Raw genomic sequence first — 22,917 nt, forward strand, 5'->3', positions numbered from 1 at the left:
CATGAGCTCAAATGGTGCGTCCCAATTTGGTGCGGTGAGTATAGGTGCGTGTGTCAAAAGCTTCTTAATCTGTTCGAATGCCTGGTTGCACCCGTCTGTGAATATGAAGTTAGCCTCCTTGTGTAATAGTGCAGAGAGTGGTTGTGCGATCTTTGTGAAGTCCTTGATGAATCGTCTGTAGAAACCAGCGTTTCCCAAGAAACTTCGAATGTCCTTGACCGTTTTGGGCACAAGTAGTTTCTCGATTACCTCTACTTTAGCTTTGTCAACTTCCAACCCTTTGCTCGATATTTTGTGACCAAGCACAATACCCCCTGTTACCATGAAGTGGCATTTTTCCCAATTTAGGACTAACTGTGTTTCTATGCAGCGTTCCAAAACAGCTTCTAAGTTCTCCAAACAAGCTTCGAAGGATGTTCAGTAAACCGAGAAATCGTCCATAAATATTTCTACTGTTTTCTCGATCATGTCATGGAATATGGCCATCATGCACCTCTGAAATGTGGCTGGAGCATTGCACAGCCCAAATGGCATACGTTTGTACGCGAAGGTCCCATATGGACAGGTAAATATGGTCTTTTCTTGATCTTTGGTGCAGATGTAGATCTGATTATACCCGGAATATCCGTCGAGGAAACAATAGAATTGATAACCAGCTAGTCTCTCCAACATTTGATCAATAAATGGTAGTGGGAAGTGATCCTTTCTGGTTGCTTCGTTGAGTTTTCTGTAATCAATGCACATCCACCACCCTGTGATTGTTCTGGTAGGGATGAGCTCATTTTTGTCATTTTTAACCACGGTGGTCCCTCCCTTCTTAGGAACAACTTGGACAGGGCTGGTCCACATACTATCGGAAATTGAGTAAATGATTCCTGCCTCGATGAGTTTGATCACTTCAGCTTTCACAACGTCCTTTATATGTGGATTTAGTCGTCTTTGTGGTTGCACAGTTCGTCGGTGATCTTCTTCCATTAAAATCTTGTGCATGCAGATGGTCGGGCTGATTCCTTTTATATCTTCGATTTTCCATGCTAGAGCCGTCTGGTGCCTCCTTAGGATGGTGATAGCTCACATTTGTATAGGGTTTTTAGACCCCTTTTAGTTCATTTTTGCTTTATTTCCTTTTAGTTTTGTCATCATTTTGTTAGCTTTTAGTTAAAATAAGTAATTTCGAGTATTTATGGCGTTTTCTGTGTTTTCAGGTGTTTTTAGGCCTATTTGAGCATTCCCGAACCAGACCCGAGCCTTTTGGAGCAATTCCGGACAATTCAGGGACCGTCAGAGCACTTTTGGGATTCATCAGAGACCATTGGAGCGGAATTCGGAAGCCTAGGGACCAGAACAGAGAAAAACCCAGTCTTTTGCCCCTTTGGTTGCCTGTCTCGTCGAGACACAGGCCTGTCTCGCCGAGACACTAGGCTGTCTCAATGAGACAGACACTCGTCTTGACGAGACAGCCTCTGTCTCGACGAGATGATGCGAGAGATGCGTAAAAACGCCACTCCCCAGCTGGAAACTCAAAATTTAGGTCTTTTTTAACACTTGTTTAACGCGGGAAAAGACGTTTGTACCCCCGGAAGACCTAGGTTTGCTGCCTACGACTATAAATAGGCAACTTAACTTAGTTCTTCGGGAGATTACACAGTTTTATTTTGCAGACACTTTTACATTCTTTTCAGCTTTAATTCCAAACACTTCGTAGTTTTAGATTTATTTCTTTGAAGAACAGCTCAAAGGGTGGAGGCACTAGTACAGAAATGGCCTATGGCCACGATCGTTTATCGTCATTAGCCACGGTTGTTCGACCGTGGCCAAAAGGGGGCGTGGCAAATGTTTGGCGTCTTTAGCCACGGTTGTTCGACCGTGGCCAAAGAGGCATTAGAGTCGGTTTTTACATACAACCGACTCTAATGCCCTATGTTTCAGCCACGGTTGTTACGAAAAACCATGGCTAAAAGGGTCTTTAGCTACGATCTTTCGTAACAACCGACTCTAATGCGCTCTGATCATTAGAGTCGGTTGTAGAAGAACCGTGGCTAATGATAAGAGCATTGGAGTCGGTTGTTGTAACAACCGACTCCAATTGGCTAATGTCAATTATATTATAATCGGTTCCTGCTCAATTTTTTTGTATTACTGTAATTAACGGTAAACGATATTTGTTATCCTCAGTCGTTTACCGTAATCGAAACTAATCCTAATGTATTACTAAAATTAAATGCAAAATAAATAAAAATGTACACAAATATAGGGTAATTAATTATCCTGTTATATATATACAATCTTTGATTCAATATTCACAAATTCTATATTACTGCAAACACACACACACACACAAAACTGAGATATACTCATTACTACTCTATCATACTACTCTTTGCAACAGGATGTTAAACATAACTAGGCCTAATCAAAATAAATGTCAATGAGCTTCAAAAGTTGATCAATAATCAAAATCCTGCCAGAACACCTTATGACGATGATAAGGGACATGAGCCATTTACAGAATAGCTTGTATTGAGAAAAGGCGCATTCCTAATAAGAAAAGCATCATAGCTAGTATAGCTAGTGGAAGTGAATTAGCATATCGTAACCATATGCATAATACTCCTTCCATTGATAAAACCCAAAGTCTTCCTCTCATTCCAAAGTATCTTGCTGCTAAATCAGATGAATATCCTTCGAACGGCCAAGCTAGAAGGTTTGTCATTCCAAATGTTGTTGCTATCATTCCTGCTGTCTGTAGCTTCATGTTAAACCTGCACATTGATTTCATGAACACCTTGTAATTTATATGTCTTAATTAATCTTATATATTCAATCATCAAACTAAGTGCTAATTATAAAGTACCTGTCAAAGAAATATTCTGCAATCACATTATGCTCAACACCCATAGAGTATCCATACAGAAGCACAAAGATCCATGTTCTATAGTTTGTAATCGCATACCACATAATCTGAAACATATATATATAAAAATTAAGTATTTTGATTGATCATTATCATAATTGAAGACCATTAAAATTATAAAAGTACCTTGGAGAATGGATCTTTAGCAACATCACCCTTCTTCTGGAGAGAACCAAGATTTCCATCAGGCAAGTCTTGGCCTAAAGTCAAGACCAAAATACCCATTATGACATGAAGAGAACTAGGGATGAAAAAAGCAATCCTCCAAGCAGTAAAAGGAGTATCACCAGCTCTCTGAATCAAGTTATACACAAATGGCATTATCAGCTGAGTTGCACCTCCGCCCATGTTTCCCCATCCGATCGTCGTTACATTAACAAGTCCTATAATTTGAGTATTAAACATATTACTCATCCAGTACTGGCATGACACAAATGTTGCAAGCAAAATTCCAATCATAATTCGAACGGATGTGTAACCACTAGCATCCGCAACAAAAGACATATAAAACACAGTAGGTGCAGACAACATTATAAGAAAAGCACATCCATATCTTGGGCCTAATAGATCACAAATAGCACCCATTATAAGCCTGGAAAATATACTACCAGACACAGATGCAACACCAGCATTACCAATGCCACTCTTCGTAAGATTAAGATTGTCTCGGATAATAAGAATAAGAGGAGCACCAGCAAAAGTTGAAACGAAATAAGTGAAAAAAGATATCCAAGAAAGCTGAAAAGTTCTCATATGAGGATTAGCTAATGAAAAGAGTTTGAAAACTTTAACTTTATCGTGCCAGAACACTTCATGGACTTATTTTGTACCATCTCAAGAGCCATTTACAAGCATGCATTTTCACTTCACACTTCTTTGCCCTTATAGGAATTCTTTTTCATTCTTTCTTCTTCTTGCAAAAGTTTAGTCTGGGTAAGACTCGCCCATCATTATCACAATCACAATCATTATCACAATCCACCACTGAGACTAAGTAATAAGGTCTATTCAACCATATTTACTAACTATAATAACAACTACTTCCTCACCTCTTTTCTCCTTTATTTTCTTATTTGCAGATTACATAGAGATCTAGAGCACTAGTCGTTATTTAAGACAACAAATCACTCAGGGAAACAATATTTCCAATTGATGAGTAAAACAATACTTCAGATTGTAAAATAATAGCATGCTCAAAATTGAAAATCTACAGAAACACTTCAGAAATAAGAGAATAAACCTTACCTCAACGCTGGCGAGCAGACCTCCAGGAAGCCGCGACGAAGAAGGCGATCTGCCTGGGCGAGAAGGAGTAAATGACGCCAAATTGTGGATTCGACTGGAACTCAAGCAGCAGCGATCAGAGGACGGCGGCGCTGAAGGAACGATGCGGCTGTGAATGGCGGTTGGTCATGGCTACTGTGTGCAAAAATAAGCCCCGAACCCTAAATATCCAAATTTATATTTAAGTCTTCTTTATCACAAAATTACCCCTCCATCTATATTTTATTCAATTTGGCTCTAATAGTCTTAAATTGCCCAAATTAAATCATTCCTATCAATTTCGGCCAAACTTCAATCCTTTTTTTTTTGTGAAACTAAACTTCAATCATTTCTTTTAGTTACTACATTAGTTAAGGGTTAAGGTGTAAAATACCCCTAATATTTTAGGTAAGGAGCAATTTTACCCCTAACATCTAAAATGGTATAATTTTACCCTTAACGTTGATAAATTGTGTCAATTGCAGACACTATTATGAAACATATATTTTTTTCCTTATTCCGCACCAATTGCATAACAATTCGTTCTAAAAAATGATTTCATGTTTTTTATAATTTAATAATAGAATTGGAGATAATATTTATAAATTCGGTGATTTTTTTTGTCTAATTCGTACAAAAAGAGAGTATATTTTTTTTTTATTTTTTTCACATCCCAATATATGTTTGTGATTTGTTACTAATAAAATGACGCACGAGTGAAGTATAGATGAAAAGATTCATTACCGAGAAGACAGTTTAATGAATTATTTCTCAAATTGACCCAATTTATCAACATTAGGGGTAAAATTGTTCTTGACTTCCAATATTGGGATAAAATTGCACTATTTTAGACGTTAGGGGTAATTTTTGAACCTTAATCCATTAGTTAAATCATTTTATTTCCATTAGTTTAGATTATTTTCTTACTTAATTGACTTAAGTTAATTAACTCAAATTTTTATATATTTCATTTTAAATATCTTAAGTTTGTTCTCTTGAAAAATAAATGCCACTATAGTTTATAAAGCGTCAAACTATATAAAATGCTTTCAATAATACATCAACTATTGAATATAATTTTAATTATATATTTAAACTAAATTTTAAAAATTCTTTATTTTTTTCGGTAGGCAAAGGAAAGAAAAAATAAAAAAAAAAACCAGAAAAAATTAACCCGGGATTAGCCTGGGAAAGCTAATTCCGAGTTAATTTTTTTATATAATTTAAGTTATAAAATTCACAAATTATTAAATAAGCTAGTTAAATAAATTAATTAGATTAGATAAATGAATATTTAATTATATTTAATATTAAATTAATATTATTTGCTACGGTTCTGTTAGGAACCGTGACAAATAACGTTATTTGCCACGGTTTCATAACAACCGTGACAAATAGGGTACTTTTTGCCATGGTTTTATGAAATCGTGGCAAATAACAGCTTATTTGTCACGGTCCCTGTAGGAACCGTGGCAAATAAGTTGTTATTTGCCACGATTCTTTGTAGGACCGTGGTAAATAACATTATCTGCCACGGTTTCTTATAGGACCATGGTAAATAATATTATTTGCCATGGTTCCTAACAGAACCATAGCTAATAAGGCGTGGCCGTAGGCTATTTCTGTACTAGTGAGGATCTACCTTGTTTACATTGTAATCAGACGAATGGGTTTTAGAATTTCTTTCTCCTTCCCTTAATCTTTATTACATTTATTCAAGAATGTCATCGTTTATCCTCAATTGCATGTTTATTATGATTGGTTTGTCTATGAACTAATTCCCATCCAATCTAGGATGGGGATGAAATTGGTTGAATTGTTATGAATGTTTAAGGTTTAGGGTTTAAGGAATTCGCTTTTGATTCGATCAGTTTATGCGTGCTTTATGCCTAGGTAATGTTAGGAACATGATTTGTGCTAGAATGAGCATTGATAATGATCAACTAGCCTGTTTATGTATATAATGTGCCTAATACCTGTAACCCTGACATTAAATAAATCATATATAGATGAAATCTTGACCATGGAATCGTCTATGCCGAATTTGCATGAACCTGACTTCACTAGAGACCACTAGGAATGAGGCTTTGTGGCTGGGCTACAGCTTTAGCTTTAGATGCCAAAGAACCTAATGCTTCACATGACCTAAGGTATATGCCTAATCAAGCCATCACCCGAATGCATGTGAATAGGAAGGACAATACTGATCACATTAGTCTTTCACTTAGGGCAATTACCTTCAAGCACTAGTTGAACTTAAACCTGAACCCATATAAACCCATTCATAGGAATTAACCAATGGATTCCCTTTCCTAGGTTGTAACTATCATTAATCACAATCCACCATGCGGCTAGTTCTGTTTACTGCTTTCTTAGTTTAGTTATTTATTTTATTAGATTAAACACAATATTGCTTTTCAACCCTGTTAAACAGATAAATTATCTTCTTAATTGACTGATTAGGATAGTAGTCCTTATGGTTCGATCTCGTGCTTAAGCACTGTATTACTTGTTACGATAGGATTCACTTGTCCTATTTATTGCTATATACTTTACGAGCATCAGATGGTAAGCAATTGTTCCTTCTGGTCTTTTGTCAATGTTGTCGAAATGATTACTAGTCTACTGTTTGGTGGATCTAGAAATGTGTATTCTAGGTGGTCAGGCAATTGTTTTAGTTCGGGACATCTCTCCTCATTCCCCTTTTCTGGATCTATGTCATGAAGACTATCATGTTCTTCTTCATTGTCAGTGCCTTCGTTATTACTCCCTTCTTGGTCTAGATCAAACAGTTGTTCCTCCTTTTGACGTCTTTCCTTATCCACTTGCTCCTGCAAGAATAAATCATTATCTTGTGTATCGAGAAAGTAACATGAATCATCAGAAACTGAAGCGTAACGAACTGCTCCATGCATCTTAAACACTACTTCTTCATTATTGATTTTTAGAATAACCTGTCCTTTGTGCACATCAATGACATCTCTTCTTGTGGCTAGAAAGGGTTGTCCCAAGATTATGGGAACTTCCAAATCTTCCGCAATATCCATTATAAAAAAGTCGACAGGCAATATGAAATTTCCGACTTTAACCAAAACATCTTCAATTATACCCTTAGGTTATCGAATTGATCGGTCCGCTAATTGGACCGTGACCTTTGTTGGTCTTGGTTCTCCTAATCCTAATTGCATATAGATTGAGTATGGCATGAGATTAATGCTGGCTCTTAGATCACATAAAGCATTCTGAATAGTAAGTGCTCCTATTGAACAGGGTATAGAAAAACTCCATGGATCTTTGAGCTTCTTTGGAAGTTGTTGTTTGGCTTGTAAGATTGATGATCTGTCCCTGTTCAGTTGCACCATGGCTACACTTTCCAGCTTCTTTTTGTTGGTCATCAAATCCTTCAAGAATTTGACATACATGGGCATTTCAGACAAGGCCTCGATGAATGGGATGTTGATGTGTAGCTTTGTCAATTGTTCTAGAAAGCCCTTATGTCTCTTCTCACAGTTCTGTTGCTTCAGTCGTTCTGGGTATGGAACCATTGGTTTGTAACAAGGCGTGCCTGGTTCATCTTCAATCAACTGTTTATCTTTCTTGTATTGAGGCACATGTGGTTGATCATTGGACTTTGCTTCATCTTCTTTATATGTAACAGATTTTTCACCACTATTCCTTATTTCTTTACCTCCCCTTAGTATGATGGCATTGACTTCTTCTTTTGGGTTGGTCACAGTGTTGCTTGGGAGAGCGCCTTTTTCCTTAGAGGATATGGCTGTGGCAAATTGCTGAATTTGCGTCTCGAGATTCTTTATGGAGGATTGTGTCTGTTTCATGAACTGCATCATCATGGCCTCTAGATCAGGCTTTCCTTCTTGTTGAACATTTGCTTAGCGCTGATACTGTTGGTTAGATGAGCTTCCTTGTTGTGGTTGATATGCTGGTTGTGGGTGCTCTTGTCTATAAGGTTGCTGTATAGCTGGTTGCCTCTGATTATCTTGCCAAGAGAAGTTAGGATGGCTTCTCCACCCTGGGTTATAGGTGTTCGAATAAGGATTCGGTGGTTGACGAGCAATGAAATCACACTGTTCATGCATTGATGCATCTGGTTTGGTTCCTGGGCAATCTATAGGTCGATGAGGTCCACTGCAGAAATCACAACCATCGGGTGATAAAATCTCCATTGGTGCGGAAAGCTGTGTGTTGACTGCTGAGACGTTCATTTTTCCCATTGTTTTGACCAGTTGTTCCATTTGTGATGATAACTTGCTGATTGCCTCACTGTTTTCGGTATTCGTGACTCTCTTACCATCGGCTCTCACTGAGTGCCAGTTGTAACTAGTGTTGACCACTCTCTCTATTAGCTCATACAATGCTTGAGGTTCAAGTTCCTCCGGATTTCCATTGGCAACTGATTCAATTTGTATCTTGTATGCGTTGGTCACTCCATTATAAAAATTTTGCACTTGCATCCACATGGGTATGCCATGATTCGGTACTCTTCTCAATAATTCTTTGTATCTTTCCCATGCTTCAGATAAAGATTCATCCTCCTCTTGAAAAAAATGAGAAACTTCATTCCTCAACTTGATTGCTTGTTTGGGCGGAAAATATTTCATTAAGAACATGGTAGCCATCTCCTCCCAGTTTGTGATAGATCCTGGTTGTAGATTCTTCAACCAATTCCTCGCCTTATCCTTCAAGGAAAAGGGAAAGAGTTTGAGTCGGATAACCTCATCACTATCATTTCTGTGGGTACGAAATGTGTTGCACATGGTGAGAAAGTCTTGAATGTGCGCATTTGGATCTTCATTTAGGTATCCTCTGAACTGCACAGATGTTTGTAGAATCTGAACCATTGACGCTTTCACTTCAAACATTCGATTGCCTTATTCTGGTAGGACGATGCACGACGAATGGCCCTCCGTAGATGGCCTGGAGTAATCCTTCATCCGCAATCTCTGGTTGCCATTATTATTGTTTTCGTTTTCACCATGACCCTCCTCATGGTTCTCATTCTGTCTCTCGTCGTTTGGCATTTCAACCTCGCGATCCATTCTGATGCGCCTAGCTTGCCTAAGTATTCTTCTCCTTCTTCTGTACATTCTCTCTATTTCAACGTCTATAGGAAGGATAGGAACACCTGCTCTTCGCTTGCAAAGCTACAAACCGAAAAACCAAAGACTAGACAAGAGATGGTTAACAGGTAACGAAATAAGCATACGTATTCTTCAAAACTTAAGTTTAAACAATCCCCGGCAATGGCGCCAAAAACTTGGTGTATTAAATAGGGACGCTAGCAAGTGTACTAGGTCATCTGTAGTATTCGATAAGACCAAGTGTCGTATTCCATGGGGATTGGTCTTTAGTGAGAAGAATAGGTTACCTTAAGTGTTAGATTCTTAACTTGGATGAATAATGTGTGGGATCTTAACATAAATAGAAACTAGTGAAAAATAAACTAAAGTAATCCAAGATAAACAAGTACAGATCTAGCCATACGCCTAACGAACAACTGTGCCTAACTTTTACCGATGAATGATATAAATCTATATTCATGAGTTGGGTCTCTCTCTCTATGGTCACTAAAGTCCGGTGTCCCATTTCCAAAGATACTAAGTAAGTAGTATTAACCAAGCGTCCTTGCGCTAACATACGAACAAGCATTAAGCAACAGAGAGCATTCATAAAGAACCCCTAATATGTGGTAGTTTTCATATCCATCCACTACGACATATGCTGATTAGCTGTTTCCATTACGTCGGAGCACTGTCGTGTCATCCTCGATAACTATCAAATAGACTCGATCTTAATCTATTCTTTAAGCATGCTAATAACACTCAATCATGGATAAACATACTTCATTCATTAATAAAAGCTACTTAAAGTCACCGTTTAAATGGCTGGCTAGGCCTGCATAGTGACTACTCACTCATTGACATGAGTGAACAGCTTGTTCTTCCCAAAAACATCCTTACAATGGAAAATAAAACAGAATATAAAAAGCTAAGGGTGGCGGTGATGTCGAGATCTCCCCTATTACAATCATCCTTCTCCTATTTATACTCCCCTTACATCAACCCTAATTACTGTAGGAAAATAGACAAGCCTAGGCATAGCGGAATAATAAAATTTTATCTATTTTATCTATTTCCCTTTTCCAAGATCTGTTAATTGTTATTTCATATAAAGAGGGATAGAAAGTAATACCTTTATCGAAGAACTATCTACCGTTGCAAACGAAGTGCCCACAACTTATTATTATCAACTCGTGAACCATGAACGTTTGATTCAACACAAAAACAAAACTAATCAGTAATCAACCTTTAATAAATAGCAATCGCAATGATTGCCTCTAACAGAAATCGATACGAGATCAAAGAGTGAGTAAGAAATAAAGTAAATTAGCCGAGACGACGACGGAACAATTCCTTCTCCTCTTGTTTCTTATGTTGGCCGAAATACTGAGGTTAAGGGGTCTATTTATAGACTTCCGAAACCCTAATCCCAGTTGTGTTAGGAATTTAATTAATTGGAATCTTATTCTGAATAGGATTCCTAATTAGATAATTAAATAAACACTTTAATATTATCTTTTTTTTTGTAGAAACAGGAAAGGAAAACAAAACAAACAAAGAAAACTAACCGGGATCAGCCTAGGAAGGCTAACCCCAATCCTATCCTCTAAAAGAAGAGACGAAAGAAAGAAGGGAGGATCAGAAAGGGTAGAAACACCTAACATCCCCTCATGCCCAGCTGCCGCCAAGCGATCCGCAATCCGGTTCTGTTCCCTGTAAATGTGGTTGAACTTTAAGAACTCAAAGGAAGGGCGAAGCCTTAATTAATTAGAGTTTTAATTACATAAAACATCCAATTAATATTATCAGATAATTCTTTAGTTTAATTCATAATCATAATCTAATTATAATTATTAAACTAAATTAATATCCCTAATTAATATGTAAATTTCGGCCCATGTGTCCGTGTCCCGCTAATTACGTTTTCGTCCTCCGATTCCAAGTCCCATATGCGACCCATTAGGTTCTTTATTGCCACTAGCCGTATATATCCTTTGAAATTATTCATCACGATTAATTCCAACATATATATAACGGAATACCGTCGCGAGCTGTTACTAGCAGAACCTATGATATTCCCCCAGAGCAATTAAGAAGTCACGTTGATAACTGACGTTAACCTTTCTGTATTAGGTACAGTATAATACGATCCTTCATCAACTATATCATGTCGGTCAATTCCTTATAACCATGGAATGTGTCAAGGTTACATATAACGAAGAGTCTGGTTTTACTTGTACATGTTGAATTCACTCTGAAAAGATAAGTTAAGTGAAATGTTCATTTCTACTCTTAACTGTATCACCTTGCAAGGATTTCAGTCAATTCACCACAAGCGGCCATTTGGATATATCTCCCACTTATCGGGAGTGACGAATGCTCAATCTGACATTAACTATTCTGCAATTACTTTGTGTGATACCCAACCCTGCTCTCACACACCCTAGGCTCTCACCTATTGGATCATGCTCGCACAGAATCAAAGTATCAGACTCCATAATCCAGAATCACTAATTAACGAATGTTTGAGTCTGAGGATTAGTTATACCTACTAATACCAATGAGATGAATAATTGACACATTAGATAAATCAATCCATTCTGTTATCTCAAGTCGGGTCCTAATCCTAATGAACTCCTTCACTGGATCCATGTAACTGTCTAGATATCCGAATATCTAAAGCTTGTGAGATCAGCTTTCTATCTCGACAGAAAACACTGTTACATTCAAGTCTCAACAGTAATATGCCAACCCCTATAACATATCACTTGACTTGGGTTTACTTTAAGTCTATTAGTCTATTATAAAGTATAGTCTCACTTCATGCTTGTATGAACACTTTACAACTACTTAAATAAACTTAGGGTTACTTTCTTTATGAAAGATTCTTGCCTTTATATATAGTTTCATTTTAATGCTATATATCTGATTAATCAAATGATCAAATAAACAATTTATTCATTAATATTAATATCCTAAAACAATTGTCTTTAGGACACTAAACTCCAACATTCTCCCACTTGGGCTAAAGCCAATTGTTCCTGAAATAAATACCAGAAGAACTAAGATGTCTATCTGGACTCTTTATGGTAATGGCTTGGTCAACGGATCTGCAACGTTGTCCTCAGTGGGCAACTTTTCTATTCTCACATCTCCCCTGGTTATGATCTCCCTAATGAGATGATATCGCTTGAGATAATGTTTGGATGCATTATAAGATCGTGGTTCCTTTTCTTGTGCAATGGCTCCATTGTTATCACAGTACAGAGTAATGGGATTCACAATGTCAGGTACCACTCCTAGTTCTGTTATGAACTTCCTAATCCAAACAGCCTCCTTTGCCGCTTCTGCAACTGCGATGTACTCTGATTCAGTTGACGAGAAAGCAACACTTCCTTGCTTGGAACTCTTCCAACTAACTGAACCTCCATTCAGGATAAACTGGTATCCTGATTGGGATTTATAATCATTTTCATCAGTCAGATGACTAGCATCTGAATATCCTTCAATTTTCAATTCTCCTTGTCCATATACGAGGAACATGTCTTTAGTTCTTCTAAGATACTTAAGAATGTTCTTGACAGCAATCCAGTGATCAAATCCCAAATTCCCTTGATATCGGCTCGTCATACTCAATGCGAACGCCACATCAGGTCTAGTGTAAAGCATATCATACATGATCGAACCAACCGCGCTAGAGTAAGGAATTACAACCATGTGATTCTTATCACTGTCCGTTTTAGGACATTGACCATTTGATAACTTGACACCATGGACCATTGGTAAGTTACCTCTTTTCGATTCATGCATGTCAAAACACTTTAGGAATTTGTCAATATATGTAGACTGGGATAGTCCGAGCAGTCTCTTTGATCTATCCCGATAGATCTTAATCCCTAAATTGTAGGCTGCTTCTCCTAAGTCTTTCATGGAGAAATTACTCGATAACCAAACTTTTATTGTTTGCAACATTGCAACATCGTTTCCCATAAGTAGTATATCATCAACATATAGTACTAAGAAAACGACTGAGCTCCCACTTGTCTTCTTGTAAACACAAGCCTCTTCTGAGTTTTGTTCGAAACCAAATTGTTTTATGGTTTCATCAAAACGTTTGTTCCAGCTTCTAGATGTTTGCTTGAGTCCATAAATGGACCTTTGAAGTTTGCAAACCTTGGTTGCATTCTTCGACGTGAAACCTTCAGGTTGCATCATGCATACATCCTCAAGTAGGTTTCCATTTAGGAAAGTTGTTTTCACATCCATTTGCCATATCTCATAATCAAAATGAGCGACAATTGCAAGCAATATTCTGATGGATTTGAACATGGCTACTGGAGAGAAAGTCTCGTCATAGTCAACACCTTGCCTTTGACGATATCCTTTCGCTACTAACCTAGCTTTGTAGGTACTAACCTTTCCATCCATGTCTGTCTTCTTCTTGAAGATCCACCTGCACCCAATGGGTTTTATCCCTTTGGGTGGATCAACCAAAGTCCACACTTGGTTAGTATACATGGAGTCTATTTCAGAATTCATGGCTTCAAGCCATGCTTTAGATTCTGGACTAGTAAGAGCTTCTTCGTAGGTTTCGGGTTCATCGTCTAACACGGGAACCAGTTCGTCATCTCCCACTAGAAAACCATATCTAACTAGGAGTTCACGAATTCTTTGAGACCTACGAGTGGGATATGACACTTGTGTTTCATCTAGTGAAACGGGTTCGGGTTCAACTTCTTCCGCGTTTTCAATATGTGATTCCTCAAGTTCAATCTCGCTTCCATTCTGTGTTTCTTCCAGAAACTCTTTCTCTAGAAACACCGTGTGTTTAGATACTATTACCTTTTGGTCATCTAGATGATAAAAGTAATATCCCATAGTTTCCTTTGGGTATCCAATGAAGAAACACTTGTCAGATTTGGGATCTAATTTATCTGACACAATACGTTTGATGTATGCTGAACATCCCCATATTCTCATGAAAGAGAAGATGGGTTTTCTACCAACGAACAGTTCGAATGGTGTGGAACTGGTGGATTTGGTTGGAACTCGGTTTAAGGTAAATAGGGAAGTTTCTAAGGCATAGCCCCAGAATGATTTTGGAAGAGAAGTGGTGCTCATCATGGATCGTACCATATCTAGTAAGGTGCGATTTCTCCTTTCTAATACACCATTGTGTTGTGGTGTATAAGGAGGTGTCCATTGTGAGCATATTCCACATTCATTTAGATAACTCATAAATTCTTCAGAAAGATATTCTCCACCTCGATCAGATCGAAGTATCTTGATAGTCTTTCCTATTTGATTCTCAACTTCATTCTTAAAGCATTTGAATTTCTCAAAATCTTCTGACTTGTGCTTCATCAAATAGATATAACCATATCTAGTATGATCATCTATGAAGCTAATGAAGTATCTGAATCCTCCTCTTGCTTGGACTGACATAGGACCACATACATCTGAATGTATTAATCCTAGAGTGTCTAATACACGCTGACCTTTATTGCTAAAGGGTGTCTTTGTCATTTTTCCTTTTAAACATGACTCACATGTTCCCATTGATTCAAAATCAATTGAGTCTATAAGCCCATCTTAATGTAGCTTAAGCATGCGTCTCTGGTTTATATGGCCTAAACGACAATGCCACAAGTAAGTTGAATTATCTAATCTAAGTATTTTGGTATCAATTGTGAAAGTAGAAACTTTATCATTCAAAATATAAATCCCATTTAATGATATTCCTAAAAAATAGAAAATATTATTTCTATAAAATTCACAACCATTGTTCTTAATTGAAACATCAAAGCCATCATCAACTAGACAGCTAATAGAAATAATGTTACGAGACATCTCTGGAACATACAAACAATTCCTTAATTCTATTACAAGCCCAGAGGGCAAACTCAAAACATAATCTCCAATTGCGAGGGCGGCAACTCTTGCTCCATTTCCTACTCGCAAGTTTATGTCTCCTTTCTTTAATTCCCTAGTCTGCTTTAGTTCCTGCATATTCATACAAATATGAGATCCACACCCTGTATCTAATACCCAAGATTCAGACTGCAAAATTGATTTAATTTCAATATAGAACATACCAGAAGTTGAAGCACCGTCCTTTCCCTTCTTGAGAGAAGCTAGGTACTCCTTGCAATTTCTCCTCCAATGCCCATCTTTACCACAGAAGTGGCATTCCCCTTTGGGCTTCTTGACTTGCTTTCCTTTGGCCTGGGCTGACTTGCCTCCCTTGTTCTTCTTAGGATATTTAGGACTGGGAAAATTCCCTTTCCTCTTCTTTGATCCCTCAATCACAAGAGCGGGTACCACCTTATCTTTCTTCAGGTTGGTCTCAACAGTCTTGAGCATATTGGCAAGCTCTTCAAGAGAGGTGTGTAAGTCATTCATTTGGTAGTTCACGGTGAATAACTATCCGGGAGGGATTGAAGAAGCAAGTCTACACTTAGTTCATGATCCATCGCAAAGCCAATACTTGAAAGTTTGGTGATATAGCCAATCATCTTGACACAATGTGTCATAACAGATGTGCCCTCTTGCATCCTGCAGCGAAACAACAGTTTTGAGATCTCAAAACGTTCGCACCGAGTCTGTTTTCCAAACAACTCCTTTAAGTGCATGACAATAGAATAGACATCCATCTCCTCATGTTGCCTTTGCAGATCTGGTGTCATCGATGCAAGTATGATGCACCCGGCATGTTCATCCTCGGATTTATGCTTCTGATAGGCATCAATCTCTTCAATGGGTGCATCATCGGCCGGAAGAACGGGTATCGATGTATCCAATACATACCTTATCTTTTCGAACTTCAAAACACTTTTGAGGTTACGAAACCAGTCGGCGAAGTTTGAACCATTCAACTTGTTATTGGTAAGGATATTTCTTAGATCGGTTTTCGACATGATTGTTTTTAGAGTACGATTTGATAAAATTAACCTGAGAGTGAGAAAAGTGACGGATGTTATTTATTTATTTAATTTACTTACAATTTAAATACGTTGGACTTTTATGTTTTTAAATTGCTCCCACTATTTTACCAAATTAATAACCCTCTACATTAATTCGAAGGATATTCACAATTCCTTTAGTGAGCTAGAATCCTAACTCCTGAAATTTCACCTTGAGTTTACTCAACAAGCTAGTTTCATTCATTAGGTAGATTCATGTAATCAATCACATCAAAACATGTGATTTCTAGGTTGTTGGGTTACTAACCACATTAGTAACTGATATGTGTCGTCTATCAATCCCAACCGAATTGCCCATTAGGTTAGAACAATATGAGTTTACTCATCCAATTATTCTATCCTAATTTAAGCATTACCCCATATTCGTGAAAAACAATTTTTCGATAATTCATGTGTTACCATAAGACCCCGAGCTTGAGTTTACTCAACAACCCAAAGGCCCCCAGTACTGCCGGCTGAATTATAATATTAGGGAGGGGCAACCGATTTTAATAACTTGCTTATTTACTTAACTTTTGATTAGTGAGGGATTTTATTTAAGTCTCATAATCTAACCTAGTCTTGATTTGCTTTAGCACATATCAAACATTCATACATTCAACATTGACAATTATGGACATATCTCTAAGTTTATTCCGTTGAGCCAGAAACGGAATAAAGGGTCACCCTAGGAAAATACTAACTATTACATATTTCTCTTTGGGTCCTCCGTCTTCTCCTTTGCGCCTTGAATTACAACAATATTCTATTTCTAAGGAACTTCAATTTAGTTGAAGGGATTTGGATGAGAGGAGAAATACAATAGAGAGTAAGAGAATGCAGAACACGCAGGTCCTATTTAAATACCAAAAGACTAAATAACGATTATAGAGGGTCTAATATGTCCATAACGCCAAACATGCATAGACTCAATTAAACTAAATTTAATTGGTTGATTACATAAACTATTTATGTAATATTTGAGTTAATCAAATTAACAACTTAAATTAATTTTCATCCAATTTTAATTATGCATATCCTAATTAATTCATATAATTCATTTAATGTTTTGAATTACTTATATCAAATATTTGGATAAAACAAACTTTTAAATAAATTGATTTTGATAATCAAAACAAATTATTATATTCTGAAACATATGTATATATATATTTAAAACCGGTCTTTTAAAACACCTTTTAAACACGGTACCATCGATTGGGCCGGGACGATTTAATCGGCCCGACCCTATGGTATAGCTGTTGTCGTAGGGCAGCAGCTAGCGGCCAGGCACTGCTGCCTCAGCGGCAGCAACGTCCGCCGCTACTGGTTGCTGCCGCAAGGCAGCAACCTGTCGCAATAGCGGTCGGGGTCGCCGCCTCGCGGCAGCGACCCCGAACAGCTATTGATATTTATTTATTTTTTTATTAAATAAATAAATATATATATATATATAATTGTTCTAAAATAGTTTCAAAACAATTTTCAGAATATTAAAACAGTTTTATCTTTTAGATTTAATAAAACAAAACGTTTTAATTATCTAACTATAAAACCTTTAGGTTTTGTTTAAACGATTATCAACCGAAATAATCAGGAACTATGCATAATCAGTTTTTATTAACAAGTAATCAAAACTTATTTATCGTTAGATTAATTGAACTAACCGATTAATTAATTTGTCCTAACAATAAATCTATTCAATCTTATTGAATAACCCTTTTATTTACATATATGAAATAACAAATTAACATAGGCTCTGATACCAATGTAGGAAAATAGACAAGCCTAGGCATAGAAGAATAATAAAATTTTATCTATTTTGTCTATTTCCCTTTTCCAAGATCTGTTAATTGTTATTTCATATAAAGAGGGATAAAAAGTAATACCTTTATCGAAGAACTATCTATCGTTGCAAACGAAGTGCCCACAACTTGTTATTATCAACTCGTGAACCATGAACGTTTGATTCAACACAAAAACAAAACTAATCAGTAATCAACCTTTAATAAATAGCAATCGCAATGATTGCCTCTAACAGAAATCGATACAAGATCAAAGAGGGAGTAAGAAATAAAGTAAATTAGCCGAGACGACGACGGAACAATTCCTTCTCCTCTTGTTTCTTATGTTGGCCGAAATACTGAGGTTAGGGGGTCTATTTATAGACTTCCGAAACCCTAATCCCAGTTGTGTTAGGAATTTAATTAATTGGAATCTTATTCTGAATAGGATTCCTAATTAGATAATTAAATAAACTCTTTAATATTATCTAAACGATAACTAATTATATTTAGATAATTATTATTAATCAAATTAATAATTAATTAATGTTAGGGATAATTAATTAGAGTTTTAATTGCATAAAATATCCAATTAATATTATCAGATAATTCTTTAGTTTAATTCATAATCATAATCTAATTATAATTATTAAACTAAATTAATATCCCTAACTAATATGTAAATTTCGGCCCATGTGTCCGTGTCCCGCTAGTTACGTTTTCGTCCTTCGATTCCAAGTCCAATATGCGACCCATTAGGTTCTTTATTGCCACTAGCCGTATATATCATTTGAAATTATTCATCACGATTAATTCCAACATATATATAACGGAATACCGTCGCGAGCTGTTATTAGCAGAACCTATGATATTCCCCCAGAGCAATTAAGAAGTCAGGTTGATAACTGACGTTAACCTTTCTGTATTAGGTACAGTATAATACGATCCTTCATCAACTATATCATGTCGGTCAATTCCTTATAACCATGGAATGTGTCAAGGTTACATATAACGAAGAGTCTGGTTTTACTTGTATAGGTTGAATTCACTCTGAAAATATAAGTTAAGTAAAATGTTCATTTCTACTCTTAACTGTATCACCTTGCAAGGATTTCAGTCAATTCACCACAAGCGGCCATTTGGATATATCTCCCACTTACCGGGAGTGACGAATGCTCAATCTGACATTAACTATTCTGCAATTACTTTGTGTGATACCCAACCCTGCTCTCACACACCCTAGGCTCTCACCTATTGGATCGTGCTCGCACAGAATCAAAGTATCGGACTCCATAATCCAGAATCACTAATTAACGAATGTTTGAGTCTGAGGGTTAGTTATACCTACTAATACCAATGAGATGAACAGTTGACACATTAGATAAATCAATCCATTCTGTTATCTCAAGTCGGGTCCTGATCCTAATAAACTCCTTCACTGGATCCATGTAACTGTCTAGATATCCGAATATCTAAAGCTTGTGAGATCAGCTTTCTGTCTCGATAGAAAACACTGTTACATTCAAGTCTCAACAGTAATATGCCAACCCCTATAACATATCACTTGACTTGGGTTTACTTTAAGTCTATTGGTCTATTATAAAGTACAGTCTCACTTCATGCTTGTATGAACACTTTACAACTACTTAAATAAACTTAGGGTTACTTTCTTTATGAAAGATTCTTGCCTTTATATATAGTTTCATTTTAATGCTATATATCTGATTAATCAAATGATCAAATAAACAATTTATTCATTAATATTAATATCCTAAAACAATTGTCTTTAGGACACTAAACTCCAACAATTACAAGGGCAAAAAGTCCCAAAAAGGTAAAAACAAGGACAAATAAACAATCTCCCTACACTTGGCACAAGATGGAAAGCTGTCTTGCTTTCCACGTTTTTCTCTCTTTCTCTCTCCTGTAACTTACTCGACCCGCACGTTTATCCGTTTTCCTTCCAAATGACCCGTTAAATGCTGTTGTTTAAGCTGTTATGTTCTATTAAAAAGCTGTCCGTGAAGATTCCTGCTCGAAATGTAATTTCTGGCTGTTTCTTCCATTTCTGGTTGAAAACTAGGACTTTGAAGCTCTTTTCCATGAATGATCATCCTCATAAATTTGCTCTTTTTACTCCCATCAATAATCACCGAAGACACTCAGCTGTCGCTAGAAATGGAAGACTCCATCAAAGAGGGCTTGACCAACAACACTAACATCTTCGCCTGACGAACAACAGACATCACCAAAATCTCTCCTGAGCATACCACACACAATTTGGACATCGATCCAACCTTCACCCCAGTCAAGTAGAAGAAGAGACTGCACGCCAAGGACAAGCAAACATCAATCAATGAGGAAATCAATAAACTGCTAGCTATAAATTTCATTAGGGAAGTGTACTATCTCGATTGGCTCTTTAACGTTGTACTTGTAAAGAAGAGCAATGGTAAGTACCTTATGTGTGTAGAGTTCACTGATGTTAATAAAACATGCCCTAAGGATTGTTACCCTTTGCCTAACATTGACTAACTGGTCGACCAAATAGCTAGCCAAATTTTTTATATCACAATTTGATGCCATAGCCGAATTTCAACAAATCCCTGTGAACCCCGCCGATGCAGAAAATACCTCTTTCATGACCTATGAAGGCACTTACTGCTATAATGTAATACCATTCGGACAAAAAAATGTAGGACCACCTATCAGAGACTCACCGATAAGATGTTCGTTGATCTAATCGGCAACACCGTACAAGTCTACATTGACGACATGATTGTCCTAAGCATGAATGGAGCCGAACACTTGAGGGATCTGGCAAACGTTTTTGCCATATTTAACAAGTACAACCTCAAACTTAACCTAAAAAAGTGTTTTTTCGGCATCCGATCTGGGAAGTTCCTAGGATATGTTGTATCCGAGAAGGGAATCGAGCCTAGTCCGAAAAAAGTAGCTGCCTCCGAGAAGTACAATAGCTCAACGGAAGGCTGATCGCCTTTGGGCGATTTCTGTTATGCCTGGCTCAAAGATTCCTACCCTTCTACAGAATCCTAAAAAAGGAGCACCTTTTTCTTTGGAACACACAGTGTCAGAAAGCTTTCCAAGCAATCAAGTTGTTCCTCGCCTCCCCACCAATTGTGTCGACACCCGTACCTATAGAAGACCTTCACCTCTACTTCATGGTCATCGAAAAGATGGTTGCAATAGTCCTGACATAGTCTAGGGGTACCGAAGTATTCCCAATCTACTTCCTAAGGCGCGTCCTAAAAGGAGTAGAACTCCAATACTTCGACATCGAGAAGGCTATTTTTTGTTATCTCACATGCCACCGAACATATGCGATCCTATTTCTAAGCAATGTCTCGAGCAGCAGGTGTAACTTACAGGAATTGGGGCAAAGAAATGCGAGAGCTATATCATGAGAGAGGGAGGAAAGGCGAGACCCAGCATATTGGCGTATAATAGGTAACATCAATGGACAAAATCGAGAGAAATGGACCAAGCCGAAGGACGGTTTCATCAAGTGTAATTCAGATGCAGAAGTATTTCTTGTTGAAGGTTCATTTGGTGTTGGTGCCGTATTACGTGATCAGGAGGGTCAATTTATTGGGGGCCTCAGCTATCATAGGCAGACAAGCTTTATCGTCATGTGTGGAGTGAGCGGTGGCTCAAGGTTTTAGCAGAGTCGAGTTCGAGACGAATGGGAATGAAGTGGTCCATAACATAAAAAAAGAGAAAAATAGATCTTTCTGAGTATATATCGGTATAGAGGAGATTCAATTTTTTATACTTAACCACCCAAATTATTCGATGGCTTTTGTTCCAAAATTAGCGAACTGTGCAACACATGCTTTGGCATGTAATACTCGTTCCTATGCTAATTCATTCATTCATTCATTTATTCTTGTATTTCTTGACAATATCCTGATTGAGGATATATCCATTCTTTAATTAATAAAGTTACGGTTCTTTTTCAATATATATATATATATATATATATATATATAATTACTTAACTCATTTACTAACTAAAAATATATTTACTTATAATATAAATTATACACTTGTACAAATATAAGTATTTTCATACATTATAAATATTTTCATATTTTCATACATTGTTTATTAGCAGTATGTTCAAAGCTAAATATTATGCTAGAGAATCTTTCTTATCCTCTAAATTAGGCAATAATCCTAGTTTTGTTTGGAGGAGTATGTGGAGTTTGATTAAGATGTTGAGAGGAGGGTTACGTTGGAGCCTAGGCAAAGGAGATCAAATTCGGGTTTGGCAGGACCCTTGGATTTGGGGTACAAATCAGTTCTGGGCAGGGTCTTTAAGAAATGCAGGGAACCGAGACTCCAGAGTAGAAGAATTGTTCATAGCTAGATCAAAAATCTGGGATCCAACAAAGTTACGCAGTTGATTTAACAGGGAGGTGGCTGAAGAGATCGGTAGAATGATGGTTCTAGTAAGAGGAAGAGAAGATAGAATCGTATGGCACCACACGAAGGATGGTGTTTACTCATCAAAATCAGGATATAGATGCCTAACCCGACATAGTTTGGGGAATGAAGAAGAGGGGGCTGTAAGAGGCTATGGGAACATCAACTACCACTGAAGGTCAAACAATTCTTATAGCGATTAATGGTCGGTGTGTTACCACTTCGGACAAGGCTAGCAGCTAGAAGAGTAAATATCCCAACCACATGCATCATGTGTCCTAACAACATCGAATATGCTTGGCACCTGTTTCCTAGATGTGAATATGCTAGGCAATGTTGGTTAGTTGTGGGACTTGAAACCCCAGGAGAGGAGTGGGATCGAATTGAAGACTGGTCACTTCAGACGTTTAAGGAGAGGAGTAGCACTGAGATTCGAAAGTGCACAGGAGCTTTATGGGCGGTGTGGCAAT

The 22,917-nt window shown here is 37.2% G+C and overlaps 1 protein-coding gene and 1 non-coding gene across 3 annotated transcripts; one reads left to right on the plus strand and one right to left on the minus strand.

Moving 5' to 3' along the window:
• Positions 1-2,251: 2,251 nt before the first annotated feature.
• LOC136218690 (high-affinity nitrate transporter 2.1-like) lies at positions 2,252-4,394 on the minus strand. Of its 2 annotated transcripts, XM_066005742.1 has the most exons (5): positions 4,160-4,394; positions 3,202-3,297; positions 3,041-3,114; positions 2,855-2,961; positions 2,252-2,762 (listed from the first exon to the last, which is right to left on the minus strand). In XM_066005742.1, the coding sequence occupies exons 2-5, from the start codon at positions 3,260-3,262 to the stop codon at positions 2,504-2,506; spliced, it is 501 nt and encodes a 166-aa protein (XP_065861814.1). In that variant the 5' UTR covers positions 3,263-3,297; positions 4,160-4,394; the 3' UTR covers positions 2,252-2,503. The 2 variants fall into 2 exon arrangements, with proteins under 2 accessions (XP_065861814.1, XP_065861813.1); XM_066005741.1 differs by having other exon boundaries at positions 3,041-3,297; positions 4,160-4,390.
• Positions 4,395-8,659: 4,265 nt separating this feature from the next.
• LOC136221158 (small nucleolar RNA R71) lies at positions 8,660-8,766 on the plus strand. The gene has a single exon (XR_010684943.1). It is a non-coding gene; the product is annotated as a small nucleolar RNA R71 (small nucleolar RNA).
• Positions 8,767-22,917: the final 14,151 nt, after the last annotated feature.

The sequence above is a fragment of the Euphorbia lathyris genome, chromosome 2 (genome assembly GCF_963576675.1).
Source record: "Euphorbia lathyris chromosome 2, ddEupLath1.1, whole genome shotgun sequence".
In the NCBI taxonomy this organism is placed as follows: domain Eukaryota; kingdom Viridiplantae; phylum Streptophyta; class Magnoliopsida; order Malpighiales; family Euphorbiaceae; genus Euphorbia; species Euphorbia lathyris.